Here is a 20,336-nt window from a genome sequence, read left to right on the forward strand (position 1 = left end):
TTCTCAAGATTTTCCTTCATGAGGTCAGCATTTATGGAGGGCAGGGAATCTTTCTCACCCAGACCGCCCTGTCCCGTGGTGGGTATAGGTGTCCCATGGGACTGATGAAAGACGGATGCAAAGTACCCATTTAATAGGTTTACTTTTTCCTGGGGATCAGTTGTCAGTTGCCCCATCTGGTTCAGCAGGGGTCCAGTGTTGCCCTTGCTTTTCCTCCGGCTCCCTACATATCTGAAAAAGGACTTTTGTAAATCAAGAGTGAATTCCAAGCAGTAATTAACAGGAAAATCCTGTTAGTCAAACTGTGTGTTATTGGTTATCAGAAATTCTCAATTTTGATTGAGTTACCTTTCTCAATAATAAGAGGTTAACAAATTCTACTAAGTTGGAATATATCAAGAAATGGACTAACAACCAGGAAAACGCAAAGTTTTTGAGGCGTTGTCCTTGGAAGATCAAGGGAACCACTAATGCAAAACACGAGAAAATCAGGAGACACCTATCGAAGGTCCAGTCTGAAACTTCCATCCTTTTGCAGTATGCAGTTGTCATCAGTATTTTGTATTTTATCTTCTGTGAGTAGGCCTAACTCAGCTTGCGTTTCACAGTCATCAGTAAAAGTTATAATTGACCAACAGCCAGTCCTAAGAAAGACCACTAGTGGTGGTCCCACTTTTGAAGTCTTTCCCAATTAACCACATTTTGATATTTAATGTGTCCTGTTAATTCCTTTGACTGCATGTTTTTTTTTCAAAATGTCATGTAATACTAAATCACATGCCTTTGAAAAAATCAGAATGCCGTATAGTCTCACGTACAACACACACACACACCCCTCTCCCCTGCTTGAGCTGAGCACACCCAAATTTGGTTGTGCATATTAAATAGCAAAGCTGATTTTCTGTCTGGGATAGGAACACCCTTCAGCAACTGTAGCATTATTATTCAAGGAGTTGGCTGATGGAGTCACTCCACAGGTGTTAACGATTGTCTCTCCTTCTGAATGGCCTTGAGGTGTGACTAATCAAGCTACTCTTCCTTAGATAGGCTTACCAGAAGGACATCTGAGACACTGCTGCTTCCCTCTTCCCCCCAACCCCAACCCCCTTTCCCATGTCAGCAGCACTGCTTCAGGCAAAGACAGGGGAGGGGTAGCATGGTGTGCCAGGCCCACCAGGCCCACATTGCTCTGCTTCTCTGCCAGACTGCATTTTGCACCCCTGCCTTTCTGGGATGCTCATTTGATTCACACCAGCTGGCCAAGGCCAGCCTCCAAAATCCGGGACTCTCTCAGCTAGATCAGGACATATGACCATCCTGTCCTTGGCAGTTTTACTAGCTGCTCCTACTCTCTGATCTCTGGATTCCTCTCTAGCTCTTTTCAAAATCATATATCTACCCATGGAGACAGTCTTCTGAGCAGCAGCTGGGGTTTTGTCTTTAAGCTGAAAAAGGAGGATGAGTCAGCTGAAAATTTAAGCTCTATCCCTGTTCTGTGCTGTCATAACTCTGGAAAAATCTTTTTCTTCAGTTTGCCTTTCAAAAACAAGGTGTGCATTATGTTCCGGGGTATATGACATATTGCATCAACTTTATAAAATTGGAATTATTTTGATAGTGTTCTATTCATGAAATTTTTTGCATTTCCAGTGTTCATTAAAAATTAATATTGAAGACCAAGAGAATGCCTCAGCTAGTTTTGTTTTGTTTTGTTTTGTTTTAAAGACACTTGATTATAAGTTACAGGCCAGTTTTGTTTTAAAATGTTTTTATTTGTAACATATTCTGCCTCAGCCCCTTTTGCTATGAAGCCCATCCTCCTCCTCTTTCCCAATACATCATTTCAATATCCATTATCTTTTATTTTTAAATCATTAAAGTTCATAAAATTAACATCAACTTTCAGACAAACACTTTTCATGTGCTATTTTTATCTTTAGAAAGATGTATAGAAAAGACTCCAATAGAGCCCTCTAAGAACTTTTTCCCATGCAATTAGATGTGCTCTCTGACTAATCTCTAAATGACAGTTCAGGCAAGATAGCACGTGTTCTCCTCTTTCATCTCTGGGCCAAATCTTGTCCTTAGTGTTATTCCAAAATACCCAAGTCGACCACAAGGGAAGCCCTTGAAAAGGGAAGGAAAGATTCTGAGTCCCATTCCCAAAGGTAATAAAACTATCATGTCCATGGTGGACAAATACTGTAGCACAGGTAGGTACCTTTTTCCAGCTGTGGGCTGGAATGATCCATCCTGGATAAGAGGTAGATAGGCACTAGAACCCGACCACTGTTTGTCTGTCCCTGTGAAAGCATGTGTAGAGTGCCTGCAGCCAAAGACCTCCTGCTGCTGAGCCCCGGGTCCATGGACTAGATCCAGTCCGTGAGCCACAGGTTGCCAAACCCTGTTGTAGCAGCTCCACTGTGCCATTCCCATAAATCTCCCATGCACTAAGAATTCTCAGAATTTCATAACACGTAGGAATTGGTAACAATTTTCTGTGGCATCCTTTGGCATCCCACTGTCCCAAACAGTGGAATCATATCCGACTTTCTGCCTTTGGGACCTACAGAAACCAGAATGCTATTTGCTACTTTCTGCATTAGTACCCGAGGGAGACAATGAGGAAATGCAAGTGCAAACCTGTCTATTCAGATTTTGGCTTAATCTCAGTGTGGAAAAACTCCTAATTTCGGACTTTAATGTATTGTGCTAATCGGTGCAAATGACAGGTAAGCTGGCCAAGTAAAGCCTTTTAATCCACTTTTAACATCAGGCACTACATTGGAAAGAGTATATATTAATTATGATGACTTTTCTAATTTCATACAGTTGTAAAGCAGAAAAAAGTTATCTTGACATATTAGCACCTGCCTAATTTCATTTTTCCCCTCTCCTTCAGGACAGATCACTTATATGCCTTCTTTGTTCAGTGGAGTCCAGAAGTATATGCAGAAGATACTGGAGAATCCATTAGAGAGCCTGGGTTTATAGTGGTAAAGAAGAATGAAGAGCCTGAAGTTAGTGAGGATTCCACTAATGAAACTGCTTCTAAGGAATGGGAGGTAGGAAGAACATTGTCAAATCTTTGCTTCCCTATCCTTTTAAACATTTTGAAGTATATTTTGATGCAAATAAAGGTGACTTAAGAAGAAACTATATATCCATATACATGAAGTAATAAACTCATAGTATATTTTATCAGTTCATTTACAATAATCACTCAGTGGTTTAATTTATGCCATCCTAGCTCTAACATCAGTTCAGGCAACATTTCATCAATTACAAATGCATAGTTCTTGTATACAGAAAATGGTATTCTAGAACACAGTATGCATCTGAAAGTGATTGAAAGAAATGTAAGCCGAGAATATTTTATCACATTGTACCCAAAAAAAAAAAAGAAAGTAATTTTAATGGAGCGGGCTTAGTCAGTCAAACACACTGAACGGTCCTATTCTGGCTTCACTCTGCATTCTTGTATGAATTCTTTTCACTTGCAAAGACTTGTGTGAGAATCTTAAAATGTAGATAAAGCTAACATACAAGAAAAGCAGTAATATGTCATAAACGTGTATACATTTTGTAAATTGTAAATTTTTGGATTAATGTGGAAATCGTATTTTTCATTTAAAAAACCTTATTGCCTGGATTACTATTTTAATCATAAATATATAGTAACTGTTGGCATGCATCTGCTTCTTTGTAATAAAATGATGGTTATCCTGTACATCAGTGAGCACTGTGTTTCTATGGATACATCCTTATATTTGTATGCAGCTAACATATTAGTATGTTTTTAAGTGTGCACATGAAGAAAGGTGCTTATAGTCCTGTGCAGTCAAATTTGTGCATCAAATTTCTCCATTCTAATGACCTGTACACAAGTTAAATATGGTCTTTTATAACAATAAAGATGTATTTTTGTGTTGTCTAATTTGTATAACATATGCAAAGCCCTAACAATGTTTGTGTACATACTGTATTTTTTGTGTATATACTGTATTTTTATTGGAGTACCAGAAATCTTATTGTTTTTTGTTTCTTTTCCTTTTAAACATCCAACTTTTTTTTAAAAAATTGTTACATTACACTAAACACAAGTACCAGCATTTTGAGAACTTTTTTTCTGTATTTTTAAACCCTTGAAATTAGGGGTATAAGTGAAAAGTCCAAGCTCTATAATACCCTTGTCAGAAGCTTTATGTAATCTATTCCAAACCAAAATACTTTTACAGCCTAAGTGGCTCATTGCAAGTGTTCAGAATGCTATTCTACGTGAGTATCTCTCACAAGCTGTACTTCTTCAGGTCCTCACTTTCAACCCTTTTCCACTTTGCTTTGTATATTGATGCCCAAATCCTGGTCTGGTAATCAGTTACCGTAACTAGAAAAAGAAAGCATATGTGAGTGAATGTTTGAAGGTTCAAAATAATGCTCTTGACAACTGGGCCCAGGCATAAAGGCATTTAATATACAGTACCCTGCACATCATAGCTTGTGTTTCATTTCAGTAAACTTTCCAGTATACCTCGCTTTTCCATTCTGATGAATGAAGCCAATTCTTTTCATTTTAAAATAATTTAGGGCCCAAACTCCTGAGGAGTTCCTATTATATGACATGTAGCAATCTTTTCCCCCTCCCTCAGACATTAACTGTACCACGGCTTTTTCCCACTCATGGCATGTGGAGGAAACCTACAAACCACGCTGTATTTGAGTCTTTTTCATGGCAGTACTCTTTGGAGACCAGGCTAAGAAGAAAGACACTCGTGCAAATCTGTTGATTTTGAATATCTAATTCCCTTAAAATAGTAAGTTTGGAGCGTTATTGTAGCCATCATAGTCCAAGAAATGTATGAGAATAAAGCCCATAACTGTCAACATTGCCCAATTTAAGAAAGACAAACATCTGCTTCTTAAAGAAGCCACAGTGCCGTTTAGGGGGCAGCTAGAAACCACCTCTAAGAATAGAGAAAATCTATTAGAATGTGTGTTGGGAGGAAGGACGATCATTTAATGGCCTGTAATTTAAATCTTGAAACTTTGGTTACCCGATTGATGTTTCAGCCCAATTGCAAAAAGCTCCTTTTCATGTTCAGATACAGGCTATATACAAACATTTTCATTTGTGCTGGAATAAAAGCCTTTCAAAGTTCAAGAGATTTCTTGTGGAAGAGAACTGGCTTTTCTGCAGGAAGGGTGGTATCACATGTTCAACTTAACACTGAGTGCATTTACACGTGTGCTCTGGGAGTTGGGAGAAGGGGTGCCTTAATTAGAGCAGCTCTGAGAGCTGCGCTAATTGAGACACACTGGGTGCTTTGTGTCTCAGCATCCTTGTACTTCAAAATGGCAGCAGGGGCGCTTTATCCACAGCTCTTCAAACAAGCTTTAGATAAAGGCCTCCCACTGCCATGTTGAAGTGTAAGGACACACAAGACACTAGAGGCCGCTGGAGCGCAGCAATTACGACAGTCCAGCAGACTCGATTAATTGAATCTGCTCCAACATTCTGTAATTACGGCACCGTTGGAGTGTAATATAGTATGCACTGTAATTACACTACGTTGGAGCAGGCTCGCTGCTCATGAATTGGAGCCGTAAGTGCAGATAAAATGCAAACAGAGGCATGTTCAAGAAATTTAGCATGTCTTAAGTGACCTCATGGCATTGCAACATTGATCCCTTTCAGGTGAGAGTTTTATCCTAATACATACACGTTTTAATAGGTCACTGTATTCCAATGATTCACGACTGTTGCAAGCAAACATGTAATAAGGCCTCTGGATCTGTTACATATGAGGACACTTTCTCATGTGATCTAACTTGAATGCCTGTACACTTCCCTTAGAGAGAAACGCCCAGTATCTCTCAATCCTCTGCTCTCCTACCACCCTTCCTAGGAGGAAAGACGGACACTGGTTCCTTGAGCCAGCTGTCAGGGAAACCTGTGTGGACCCTGGCTTCTGTCCTACAAGTCCTGATGGGGTTTAGGGGAAGAAGACACTTTCCCTAAGTGGAAACAATCCTGGAACCCTGCCAGGTTCTTGCCATTGGAAGAGCCCTCATTTAGTGCCCTCCTCAACCTCCACCCAGAAGACTGCAGGCAGGGCCAAAGATCTCCTAGAGCTGCTGGATGGTTCCAGCCCTGAGAGAATTCCTTGTCCCTCCCTGCTTTGCAGTCATAGAAGCATTGTCCCTCACCCCACTCATGCCTCGGTTGCACTGGGATGCCTGCAGGGGGTGGGAAACAGCTTTGCTTTGTGGCTGCAAAGATGTCTGGACTTGGGCAGCCTTGGAACCACAAAGGATTTCCATGGATTGGGTTTAAGGATGCTGTTCCCCAGCCTAGTTCCTGGCCCCAGGCTTTAAATGCTACCCAGGAAGGGATTGAAAGCCCTGGGGGTAGGAACCAGGGCCAAAAAAGCCATCCTATCCCAGTGCATGGCCTGCAGGCATTTAACTGGTGGCACACCAGTGGGTGCATCTATACATGTATTAACTTGCTTTAGTTAATGCACATTAAGTCTAGTATCTCCAGGCACTTTTACATGTGCTCTGGGGGTGGGGGGCTTTAATTAGAACTGCTCTAATTAAAACACCACTGTGTCTCCTGTGTCAGCATCCCTGCACTTAAAAATGGCAGCAGGTGATAGAACTGAAGGTCATTTGATTAGCTTTAGTTCAAGCACCTCTGCTGCCATTTTTAAGCACAAGGACACTAATACACGAGACACAGGAGACTTCCATGCTTCACCAGACTCTGAGTCTGCTTTGACATGCTGTAATTCCAGCACATCAGACCAGCCTCTGTGCTTGTGTATAGGTGCCCTCCATAGTGAGGTACAGTACTAGAAAAATGTGCTTTAGCCTGACTTAATGCCCCACTTGATATTAATTAAAGAGCATGTTTTTTAAGTGATGCTTAATGAGCATTAGCCTATTTTAATGCGCATTAAGTAAAAAGCACAATACAGATGCACATAATATACACACATCTGTATATACACCTATGTACATATGCATACATACACATATACCTGCATATATGTGTGTGCATGTATGTGCATATATAGTTTTTAAGTGATGCTTTAATGCACATTAAAATAGGCTAACATGAATTAAAGTGCACAGATAGATGTACTAGGTGTGATTTAAACCTGGGTAGTTGGGAAAGGGGAGTTTATCCCTTCCCCTGCTTCCACATACCTCCAGCTTTAAATCACCCCAGGTGCCACCCACCTGGATTTCACAAGGCGATTTAAAGTCAGAGAGGTTGCCTATTGATAGCCTGCTGCCTTCTCGGGCAACAGAGAGCACAAGCTTTCAAGTTATGGGATCCCCATGGGTGGGTGGGTGGGTAGGGGTGGCCCAGAGAATGGCCCTCGGGTGACCCCTGGTTGGAGAGTTTGCTTGTATAGCTTTCCAGTCAGGATACTAGAAGGCATGCATGCTCCAGCTCCTAGCCTAATTTTCAGAAATTTTTACTGGTAGAAATGAATGTCTGTACTTGGCCCTATTTTTGCGGCAGAAATTGTAAGCAGATGACAATTAAATATACCTCAACCTGTCACTCTAGGAAGTTAAACTCCAATATTTTTTTGTACGGTGTGCTAGAAAATATTAATTTGTAGAGCAGTCATAAATTGGATTATGTAAATGACACTCCAATACACTGCACTTCTTTCAGTTTATAAATTCTCTTTTAAACTTCCTTCCTTTATCTTACTATCTCCCTTCTGTCAGCTGCTGGCTATTTCAGATGTTTCAGCAGAGCAGGTGAACAGTGTCTTTGTAATTTACTTCAAAGCTGCTCCATTACTAGGATGAAGGTTAAGCATCTGTCTTCCAAACTCCTTGAGTAAAGTTGTAACAGTCTGTAGCTTCTGGGAAAATAATGTTTTATTGCTCAAGATTTTTCAAGATTTTGTTCCCAATGTGCTGCGTGGAGTTCCAGAAATAGTAAGGGAGCGAAGAAAATCAGTAAATGGCTTCTCTGCATTTCTCTGCCACTTTTCTGACATGTGTGAAGCTTCTGGTACAACTGCAGGAACACTTTAGTAAGGAGCCTACTCTTATTCAAAGAATTAGGGAATGAAGGTGGAAATACTCTAAGTAGAAAATATACATCATGTTTACTTCTTGTGGCCCTTTTCCCTGAAATGAGGCAATCTCCAATGTTTTGATGTCTAGTTACAGGGTCAGTGTTACTGTGATCCACAGTGTTGCATAGACAGCATTAAAAAATCTAAGTGAAACAGCTTGGATTACTTTTGAATATTCAACATTGCACAAGTTTATAAGAAACTGAGTGCATAATTCAATTTGCTATATTTTGGGGGGTGTTGGTTGTAGTCATGTTGATCTAAGGACAAAAGCAGACAAGGTTATTTGGGTAAACGTGATAACTTTTATTAGACCAACCGAATAATTGGAAAAATTGTCCTTTGCAAGCTTTCAGGCACACATAGGGGAAAATAAACAGCTGCGTACCAAAATGAATGCACACTGAAAATCTATCAAAGATAAAAATACCCAATTACCTGTGGGTACACATTTCCCACAAGACAACCACTCCCTCTCCAGTCTCTTGGTTCTAATCCTCAAAGGGAATTTTGTAGATGAGCCAATGAACTTCACTTCATAAATCTACTGGATGCAAAAAATCATGGACTAAATATAGACATGGGATTTATGGCATATTATAACCTGTCTGCCATCTAATAAGCTGAGGTAAACCTCTCTACATTTACTAGCTACGTTTTATCAACTGTCAACATTCCCCTCTTTTGTTCCCTTTCCCCCTCCCAACCTACTTGTCTCACACCCATTAACTCCTGTGCCTCTGATCTTCCCTGCTACACAGTTGTATTTTTACAGACTGCATTTTGCATACTGGCTTAAACTTCTAGTTAACCCTAGAGAGAAAACGAACACCAGGAAATTCTTCCTATGCCTGAAGAAGGGCACCTGTTCTCAAAAACTTGCAAAGAATAATTTTTCCACCTCTTCATTTGGTCTAACAGAAGATGTCACATTTACCCAAATAACTTTATCTGCCTAATTCAATTTGCTACAGTTTGGTCTGTCTCTGTAAATGTAACTGATGTACAGATATCAGCGTGAATTCAAGAGGTGGGTTTTTTGGTAATTATAAGCCTAAAGGCTTGAGAATATTGTTGGAAATGAGTAGTTGGATAAAGGTTTTCTCAAAAAGGATGTCTTATTTGTGTTTAGATGCAGATAGTTTTGAGAAAAACTTATCTCTTCTGGGGAGAAGCTGCTTAAATTTTGCCCTAGTCTTAAAAGTTGAAATGAGGCTGAGTTTTGAGGTCCACTATCCAAGTTAGGTTCTTTGTAGGGATTTGCAGAGTAAGACTGGGAGCTAAAATTATGGAGTCTTCATGATGCTTATAGGTATACACTGGACTTCACTGGCATTAAATGTATAGATTGTGACAATTTTATCAATCACTGGTACTAAATAACTAGTACTATCTAGTAATAACTAGCTGATGAAAGCATGAATAACTGTCTGAAAAAGGTAGTGTTAGAGTGATGTAGTCATTGTAGTCCAGGAATTATAGGGCTGCCAACTCTGTTTGAATCTATTCTAGGAGGTTTCATCACATGATGTAATGACATTAATGACTGATCTGCTGTACTGAAGAAGGCAGCAAATGTACATTACTGTTACAATTTAAAAACCCATTGGACTGCTATATAAATTGGATTCAACATTTAATATTTATTTTAACGAATGCCCCATCATTTATGTCCCGGGTGACTCTCCTGGAGATTATATCTAATTGCCGGAGACTCTAGGGCAGGGGCAAACAATTATTTTGGGCAGAGGGCTGCTTACTAAATTTCAGCAAGCCATCGAGGGCCACATGACAGGCAGCCCAGAGCAGATTAATATTTATTTTCTAAATTTTCTAGGGGCCCCATGGGCCAGATAGAATGGCCTGGCAGGCTGCATCTGGCCCCCTGGCTGCATTTTGCCCACCCCTGCTCTAGAGCAATCCTGGAGGGTTGGCAGCCCTAAGTAATTAGGAGAGAGGCAAGGATATTTTTGGACAATAACTGTCTGAAAAGGGTAGTGTCAGTTGATGGATTTTTTTTTTTTTTTGTGGACAGTTTCTGTGTCTTTTTTACTAGTACTCCTAGCAACAGAAAATGTACAGAAAGAACAGATGCATTTTTTCCTAGCACAGTAAGATTGTCTAGTAGCTTTCTGATATTGACACATCCAAAAATAGTTTGGTCGTCTGTTTTATGATTGCATTTGTTCCAGTGATTGGAACTGATCCGGCTTATTTACATAAGTTATATTGTCATTGGTCGTACCTATTAATACAGTTATCAACATGTGTAGCATCATTTTCTTGTAAACACTGAAGAAGTTGAAACTTAAAAAAAAAATAGCTCTATAAAAAACAAAGCAGACCTCTGAGCAGAAAGCACAATGTATATGTTTTAAGGCTTTAAAATGTAGACATATGGATAAATATAGTGATTTGCAAACAGTTGTAGAATTACTTTAAAAGCTGTAATTATCATGAAGGACAGAAACCTAGAAATTTTAAAAGACCTGTGCATTAAATAGATTCCAAAATAAAATTAATGGATTTAATGTAACTGTGTTATTGCAATAGTTATCTGACATCAAACCATGAAAAGGGATCTTATTGGTCACATCTCAAAATTATCATGTGAAAAGAGAAGAAATACTAGAATGCAGCTTAGATATTTGCAAAACCTTGTATTCAGGAGGACAAAAATGGGTGGAAATGGACTTTGGCTAGTTTTGATGCTATACTAGAATTATCTAGTAATAACTAGCTGATGAAAGTATGAATGACTGTCTAAAAAAGGCAGTGTTAGAGTGATGTAGCCATCATGGTTCAGGAATTATATTGCCAACTCTGAATCTGTTCTGGGAAGTTTTATCACATGACATGGGTAGGTGGGAAATGGCTTTCAGGCAAAGCATGTGGTATTTATGATTTTCTGAAGTAGTACTTTGTTACCTATGTATTGTGGATGCAAAACTTAACTGATTTGTAAGGAGTGTGTAGATATGCTTTGATAAAAGGCACATACAGTTAACAGGAATGTGACTTTGGACTAGTGGTTATGCTATAGTATCAGTTCAAAACACAGGAAGAATAGGTATGCTGATTTGAGAAACAGGGGTTGGACAGGGGTAGATTTGTTTTTCATTGACCTGTTTTTGCATTTTAGAGATCTGGAACTCACCAGGCTCACTCAATTACCTTGGGTAATTTCAAAATACCCTTTCTTTTGCATGGCAGTACTCAAGAACAGGGCATTTAATCAACATTTTAGTTTATATTTCAAAGCACAAATTGCAAAACCTCTCTTTAAATTTAGCATTTGGATTTTTGGTCATCAGCGATTGATGGTTAAGATGGCTAAATCTCCATTTTAGACTTTGTATTGTTTTTGTTGTGGTTTATTTTGTGTAGCAGCTTTCTTCATAGAAGGGTATCTCTTCATCACAGTGTTCAGGTTTCTGTATGATCACTGCACTTTCGGCACACTTTTTCTCTGCTATTGGCCATATGTTTGGTGATGTTAATGAACTGCAACTCGAGGCAGTTTACCCCTTTCTGGACCTGTAAATCTGTCTATGAATTGATCATGACCACCAATTTCTTAAGGGCAGAGAGATGTTTACTGCACAGAAGTCTCTTGATGTGTCCCCTCACTGAGACCACTTCTCTGTATTCACTCTGGATACAAAATGTCATACAGACTCTACAGTATGTGGCATTATAGTATAAAGTCATTTTTTAGGAAAAGACTTTAGGAGAAGCAAACTTCTTGGAAAGAACAACGTATTTTATTTGAAGTGCTGTGTAATGGTCCTTCCCAAATAGCACTAAGAAAGCTCCAGCATAAAGCTGACTTGTCTCCCATGAAAGCAAGAAACTGTCTTGCTGCAAAGTAACTGGTGATCTATGAGATTCCCAGACACTGCTATTTCTTTGAAGCTATTCTCCCTGGAGACCACAGTGAGACTGGCATGATGGGTATGGACATTTCTGTGCTTTCAGCAGGTCTTTAAGCTCTTTGGGGCCACATTCTTAGGACGTTACCAGCCGTAATAAAAAAAGCTGAGGATAACCTTGTTGAGCTTTCTTGGGGGAGGGTATTAGCTGACTTATAACATGGTAACTTCTGAAAGTTCCACTAAGTACTAAGCAAACTGCTGAGGCTTAGAAAAATGTAGGATGTGCCTCTGTAGTTCAGTTGAATGGTACAGTTATCAGTGACACGTGAGCAACTGACTTGGGGCTGATTCTACTAGAAAACTTGGGTGCTAAAATTTAGGTATTAGCATCCAATTTTTAGGCTGTTGGAGTGGAATTCAGACTTCTTAGCCTGCATGTATACTTACATGCCTCAAATGGAGTCCAAAACAGCCAACATGATCTGGAAACTAAGGTCAGCATATGTGCAGCTGCTTACCAGGTACAAAGCTAAATGTTAAAACTTGCCTTTCTGCCACATCACTTAGGGCTATCTGGATGTGCATCCATCCTTTCTGAAAAAATAATTGGGAGCCCTCCTCCTAAAGTTAGGTGGTTAAAACCCTTCTTCCCACAAAACAGAGCAGACTAATTGTAAAATGTCAGAGGAGGAAATGTTGGTTCCCTCTCTTTGTACAATAGCCTAATGATTTGTATCTCTTCATGGGAGAATATTTGTGTTCCAGATGAGATCATTGCTGTTCTGGGAGCTGCACCATTGTAGAATAGAATTACAGTGTCATAGGGCCAGAGAGAGAGAGAGAACAGAAGAGGAAGCCTGACCATGTACCTGAGTTAATTACAGCACTCCCTAAAGCAGGGATGGGCAAAATTGCAGATCCGGCAGCTCCATTTCCCAACAGCCCCTTCCTGCTGTGACTGGTTTCCATGGAGACCCCAAGATAGGCGGGACCATGATAGCACAGGGCCCAGGTTTCCATGGAAACTGGCCCCAGCAGCACTGGCAGGGCACGCGACTGGGCAAGGAGCTGCTTCAGGGCTGGGGCCGGGATCTTAAAGTGGTGACAGTGTGATACAGAGCACAGCAGAGTCATGATCCACTGTCTGCATGCCCTTGGCTTAGCAGATCACAGCTCTGCCCCAGCTCCAGACCCTACTATCATTGTCATAAGACCCCAGACCTGGAGCAGCTCCATGCCCAGTTGCTCACCCTGCCAGTGCTACTGGGGCTGGTCTCCAACTCTCCATGGAAAATCTAGCCCTGCACTGTCACAGCCCAACCTTTCCTGTGGTCTGCATGGAAGCCGGTCACAGTGATGCAAGCAGGGACTGCTGGGAAACGGAGTTCATCATGGGCCAGATTCAGCGCGTGGACCAGACTTTACCCATTCCTGCACTAAAGGAATATCTTGTTTCCCCATTCATGCTCCTTATTTTTATGACAGTTTCAGTATTTTATATGAAACAGTCATTGGGTTGTGTTGAGTCTGTATCTGGTGCACACTGACCATGCCTACTAGACTTACTCTTTGGGGGAAACAAGTGAAAGAATGCCTAGCCACCCGGGCATGGATTAGGTTCAGACCTTGGCTTCAACCAGGCCCCTTAGCCTGTCAAAAATCAGTCACTTTTGCTTTTGTGCAGAAGTAGAATTTCCAGATATCTTCCAGATGGGTTTCTGAGGCTTGATTGGGCAGCTGTAGAGCAAAGTTTTCAAGATTGTCGCTGGACTAAGGTGACATTTAACTTAAGTCCAAAGTTCTTTATGGGAGCTGGCACTGAGTCTGCAGTCAGAATCTACAATATTTTCTTGCATGCTCCCCTCCTTCCCTTCCACCCCCATAAGAGAGACGCCTTGGTTTGGGAAGGCAGGATGAAATGAAGAAAAACAAAGATTTTTCCAATTATGGCTGAAAACTAATTGCACTGAGCAGCCGGCTGGCTTACCCTCAGCCTGCTTACTGGCTGCTTCAGGCAAGAGCTAGTCTGACCTTCTCACTGCCACTGCCATTTCCACAGTTATGAAAGAATTGAAACTGGACCCTGTCCCTACTGAATGCTGGCTGCAGAAAAGGGAGAGAAGCAGAGCCTTTGGCAGCCATTACAGCATCTCCATGCTTCTGCTCTGACACAGAAATAAGCATGTGGTTTGCAAGTAAATGTGGTAAATTTAAAACTTATTAAAAAGAACACAATATCTATTTGGAATCAAAAGCAGCAGCTTCCAACTTCAACATGCTGAATATTAGTCCTTTCCATATATATCTCTCTTCACTTCTCAATGTAGACCTGTGAGTGTGTGGATATTTCTTTGGATGTGATACAATCACAATGCCTTTTGACAACCTGGTTAACACTAAGCCAGTCGAAAGAACATGAAGTGTTAAAGTAAAAGGCTTATGGTTGCAAATGGTACATAACTTACATGGGATAGGGTGGAATATGAATCGCACAATTTTCTGAGCTTAATTTTTCATTTTACTAACTGACCACTTGGCACTTCACCCGCTCCCTAAAATAAGATTTTTTTTTCCAATTTACTGTCCATTTAATGTCAGTTTTTTAGCATAAAATGCTTATTTGAAATGTGCAGATTCAGGGTGTGGACATACTTATATGGAATATTACTAATATAAGCTGTTACAGTGTATTTGTTTATGCTCCTATAGAAGTATAAGTGGAGCAAAATTGTTTGAACTGTAATCCTATTTCATTCAGGGTTATAGTTACTGCTATTTAGTTAAGTTATAACATTATAGGGGGACGCAAATGTAGCCATTACCTTATCACAATGATACTCAGACTCAACAACTCCGCTTTCTGAAGTGGTTGAAAGTTATGGTCATGCTCATCCTATTTTCTGTCTCACATCATCATCCTTTTTAAAAATAAATGTGACTTCTGATTACAATGCATGCATTAACAAGCATATTTTTCAAAAGGCTGCTCTGTATTGGAGTCTTAGGGTCTCTTGCTTTCTGAACATCAGCAGTTGTCCATGGCGCAAGGTTCTGTATACAGTCACAGTGAGCTAACATCGCTAAGTCTTTGTCTTGTATACTAATGATAAACAAATACCTCTGTCCCCAAAAGCCTGCAAATTAATAATGAGAATTACAGTCTAAAAACAAAAATTTACAAATGATAGATATAAAAAGAAAAGAGAAGTGATACATGGTAGTAATAGTTGGTCCTAAACCACGGATGACTATTTCTGCTACCCTATTTGTGCATGCTGTTTTGAAGGAAGCTACTGCAATCCCTATATTCAGTTACCTAAGAGAAATTTTGAGAGATTCTAATGTGTGTTGCTTGGAGCAGGCCTTGCAATTTAGCAGGAGAAAGCTTGAAGTTGGAAATGCATGCAGGTTTTGTTGTTTGTTTGTTTAAACTGAGATGCAGATGGTTTGAAAGTCATCATGTCTCATTCACTTTTTCAAGAAGATCCTGGCAGCATGACTAATTGATAACTAGAAAGTCTAGAGCTATGCAGCAGTAGCTTATGCTGTACTTAAAGCTGCTGAATTAGTTGGAGGGGGCAGACTTGTCTAGTGAAGGCCAGGCTTTCTCCTGAGTCACACTCTTGAAACCAGGTATAATGAACCTGTTGCCACATCCCTTTCATAGAGGCACCAAATAGGGTTGGGAAGAGATGTCTCCCCACCAGCTCTTAAGACCAGCATATGGTATGGGGGACTGTGCCATCTTTCTAGCATCTCTCTCTCTCTCTCTCTCTCTCTCTCTCTCTCTCTCTCTCTCTCTCTCAAAGCTTTTTGATGGCAACCAATATAGTGGATTTCTTAACTCAGCTTGCTGAGGCTAGAAATAACGTCCCAATACAGCTGTTCGACTTCATTGGGTGAAAAATAAGTCACCCATTGATTGTCCTGCTGATGATTTAAATTTTAAGTTTAAATTTTGTATTTAAACTTCATTGCTGAACAACAGTAAAGCTTTCTACACCTCCCTGCCTTTCTGCCATCTGACACCACCAGGGAAGGAATTCTGCCTTATCTGCACATCAGAGAGCATTTGGGAGAAATGACTTCATTTTTGTAAATGAGAGGATGCCAAACTGGGGTTTGAATTGAGAGATTAGCATCTCTCCATAAATGTTTTGGGATTGGAAAGGTACCGAGAAACTACTTGAAACTCTTTAGGACAGAAATAATTTTCCTTCACTTTGTGTATCACTTAGCTTCCAAAATACATATCTCAAACAGTTCAAATGATATATTCCATAAAAGGACTTATTTAATAAGATTATCTTGATAACTTCCTTATTTCAGTACCTGATGAAATCTAATCATTACTGGCTAGTGATGTTTCTGAATCTTAGAGTATCTGAGTAACTCTATAATGAGTTGCTATATTGTGTGTACTCATTTGCCTTTCTCAAAGTGGTATCCACTTCACTTTTTATGCCAATAATAAGCAGAAGTGGTTGGCATATTCGGCAGGTCTCATAAATTGGGACAAATTGATTTCTTTAGTTCCTGCTTCTGAGAAATACTGCATTGAAAAGCAATGATTCAGGCTGTCTTAATGTTTGAATTACTTCAGTGTTTTGGCTGGCTTGGATCTGAAGATCAAGAGTCCCGTTTCTTAGATTTAGGGCATGTTGTCTGTTTTTTAATGTTGATATTCCTTGTGAGAGTATCTGGATTCTAGGGCAGTGCATAACAGTAGACTAGGTCAGTGACTTAATCTTATTATAATACTACCTAGCATTCCCTTTACAAGGATAGGATCAAGCTAAAGAGCTAAATGTTGAACACTGTTTTGTATAACTTTAAATATTTGAGCTATAAATGGTATCTGAACAGTAAAGCACATGTATGTGAAATTGTAGACTCTCAATTAACAAAACACAAGCAATATAAAATGCTTGTGTGAATGGAGTAGAACTTTAAATTCATTATATACAAAAAAAATTAGTTTGAGAGAACTTCTAAAATATACTCTAGAAGCTGCATCTCTTTAGTAGTGCTTCATAACTTGCATTTTGTAGTCACTGGTTTGGAATTCTATAACTTCTATAGAATACACTTATATGCTGCTTTATGGTTGTTTTAATGGTGCATTTGCTTCAGGATAAATTGTATGTTACAATATTTTCTCACTTTTTCCTCAAAAATCAGCTGCCCAAAATTGCAGTGTACATATTAAGTGGGGAAGCTGATTTTCCTACTCATGGTCTCTCTATTGCATAGACTCTTTAGCTCTTTTTTAGACTCATAGACACACCCCTGGAGGCCAGTCTTCTGAGCAGCAGCTGTGGGTTCAACTTTAGTTATGCAGGAAATGGAAGTTAGTCATCTGAAGATTAGGCTGTGTCCTTGCTCTATGCAGCCATAACTCTAGAAAAAATCTTTTTCTTCATTCTGCTTTTCAAAATAAGGTGCATATTATGTTTGGGGCATGTTGTATGCAAGAATTCTAATGCCATGGAGGCAGCACCAGTTCCTTTTGTGAGAATGTATAAAAATGCTACTGGAAGTGTTTCCTGATAATCTGGAGAACGTTTTGGGTTATACAAGCTGTTAGGAACCTGCTTGTTATATATTCTGATTATGAAAAATTGGGCTTAAATCTGGCCCCCATAAAGTAAAGTAAAATCCCTGGGATTTCATTATGAGTAGAACTGAACTTCTAAAATTTCCCTCAAATATTCTAAGCTGCCTTTCCCTGGGATTGGCTGGCTCTTGTTGTGACTCTGAGAGATGTTTGGTGAGGTTACTTTGCTAAATGTAACATTCTCTGTGTGGTTCCTCATTCATGTATTCAAATAACTAGTTTTTAAAAAACCTTTTAAAAACAATTATACAGAAACTACAGTTGAACAGTTGCAACAAAATTATTTTTAAATGAAGCTAGGGAAAATGCTACCTGTTAGGGACAGGAATATATTTAGTTTATAGTTTAACAACTTTTTGAATGTTGTTAGCAGCTTTGATCCCCTACATTTTAATGTTCTTGTGAGTTGTTCAGCTAAAATTATTCTGTCTCTTTAAATGATTTGGCCTTTTCAGCAATCTGGTGCACTGCAACCACTCTTGAACATAGGAAGCCTTTCTTTCCTTGTATGGTCACCACTCACAATACACTTCGGTGGTAGATAACGTTCACTGATTAGTTCCTTGCCGTGCCTGTCAAGTGTGTGTATGTAGCAAACTGTTCTGTCACTATAGTGGGGCTGTGTCTACGCCTGGAATTGATAGCAGGTAGAGAGAATGCTTTGAAACAGCCTTATGTGTTTTTATTCTTTTAGCAAGGAAATGTCTCTTTTCTGGTATATCAAGAAGGGAAGAAAACACCAACCAGTTAATCATAAATACACTCTGGTAATTTTCAGTGTAGTATTTTCATTTTGTGCTGTTGCTGGCATTCTTGTGATATGGTGCACAGTTGAACCCACAGTTTCATGAAGTTTTTAATTTAATTTAGAATTTGCATAAAGGATGCTAAGGTGTATCTTTTTGTCATAGTATGTGCATATATTGATGCTCACTGACTGCTACAAGTAACACATGAAGCCTTTAATTATTTGGTTTAGCATTGTGTAGAAAAAACAGTGCATCTCTTTCAGGCTTTCCTACAATACATATCACTTAAGTAATGTATGAGGGTTTACGGTTTGAATTTTTAATTTTAACAAATTTTACGAGTAGATTTGTGGGACCATTATTCTGTTAAGCAATTTGTTTTAATTAGTTGTTTATAAATACCTGAATTTTCTACTTGATTTTTATACTTATGGTGAAGCTTCAGTAAAATATGCAAAAATAGCTTTAGAAATTGTGTCAGTACTATGCAGCATTCTGAAATGTTTCTGCATCACAGTGGTGACAAATGTAGTAAGTAAAAGGAAAAATGTATTTTCCATGCTTTCTCATTGATACGTTTAGGAAAATTAGGTGTAGAAAATCACCTGTGCTGACAGATATTTAAAAAACAGTGGGACATTTTGCAGGAAGGGAGGAAGAAATAATCAGTAACCCTTCAAAAAATGAGAGCAGCTTAAGGAGACTGTTCAATACTGTACTGTTCAATACTGTACTCATGGTGCTCTAGAACTGTTTATATAGAGACACAGCTTTCATTCAGACTCCAGCTATGGTTGTGACAAGCTCCCTGATGGAGAGAGACCTGCTACTAGTACCATATGTTGTGCTTTATAAGGATTGCAGCATTGTGGGTTTTGATGCGTGGTGTAGGAGTTTGGTTTTGTCTGATATTTTGGGGGGGTTGTTTTTTATTGCTGTTTGACATGCTGTTAATCTTAGTCACGTTTTACATGTAAATACGAATGTAAAATTACATTATGATAAAGTCTTGATCTGTAAATACGTTTTGAAAAGTTAGTCATTTTTGTAAACATGCTTGAGATAGTAATCTCCATTTTGCTGTTGAGGGAAAAGAACAGTCCAAAATCCAAAAAATAGTAAGCATCATTGCAAGTTCAGAAGAAAGGTAAAATATAGCAAAATACTTTTTGTGTTTCTCTTTTAAAAAGAAAAAAGCCAGTTTCTACATGACATGCTGTATATCTTAATTTTCTGAGCCCAGAATTCAAAATGGTCATAGCTGTTGAATTTTACAGCTTAACGTGGATAAAAATCACCATATTGTAACTGTATCATGTGAGGACAGTTACTGCCATTCTATTAATACCCAGTTCTGCCACTAAGGGGAATGATTACTCTGTATTCTTTGGGTTGCCCACCCCAACTCTTATTTATCATGGAGGCCAAGCTAAAGAAGCGTACATGAGAAGTTCCTTTGTTGTGAGGTATAGTAAGAGCCACTTTATCTCACTTCTGGAATATGTGGATAAGAAATTAGGAAGGTCAGTAGGCAACTGCTACAAAATGATTAAAATATTTCTGAAGATTATATACCTAAACAGAAGAGATCCTATGCTGTGGGACCATGTTTTCTTGTTTAGAGGAGGGACAGAAAGCTGATAATTTTTTTCTGATCTAGAAATAAGATAACTAAGCCTCCTGCTCTTTATTTTATCCATGTAAAAAGTAGGAAACACAAGTGGCAGTACCTAAACTGAAAGATTTCTTTTGAAGGTTGTTTCACTAATGTGTCTGTAGAGCTTGTAGAAAAGCCCACCTTTGAACTAACTTAAATATTATGCTTGAGTGATTGCTGGCATGTGAGAGCCAAAATAGAGTGGTCCTGTCTTGTAGCTAGGGCTGCGGACTACAGCTAGCAATGCAACTCAAAAATACCTAAGATTAGTTACTTGAAATGTTATCTTACAGCATCTGATAGTGATCTGAGGTTCTGGAAAGCTTGTGC

General features: G+C 39.2%; 1 protein-coding gene across 7 annotated transcripts in view; it reads left to right on the plus strand.

Moving 5' to 3' along the window:
• OXR1 (oxidation resistance 1) overlaps positions 1-20,336 on the plus strand; it is a 414,124-nt gene that overhangs the window by 355,919 nt on the left and 37,869 nt on the right. For 5 of the 7 annotated variants that reach the window (XM_019551781.1, XM_019551803.1, XM_019551790.1 and 2 more), the window contains one exon: positions 2,903-3,065. In XM_019551781.1, the coding sequence (XP_019407326.1) occupies positions 2,903-3,065 (163 nt within the window). Of the gene's footprint in view, positions 1-2,902; positions 3,066-18,281; positions 18,368-20,336 lie in introns of those variants that run through there. The other 2 variants (XM_019551828.1, XM_019551820.1) reach the window with 2 other exon arrangements.

Source organism: Crocodylus porosus, unplaced genomic scaffold (assembly GCF_001723895.1).
Source record: "Crocodylus porosus isolate Cpor-Errol unplaced genomic scaffold, CroPor_comp1, whole genome shotgun sequence".
NCBI lineage: Eukaryota > Metazoa > Chordata > Crocodylia > Crocodylidae > Crocodylus > Crocodylus porosus.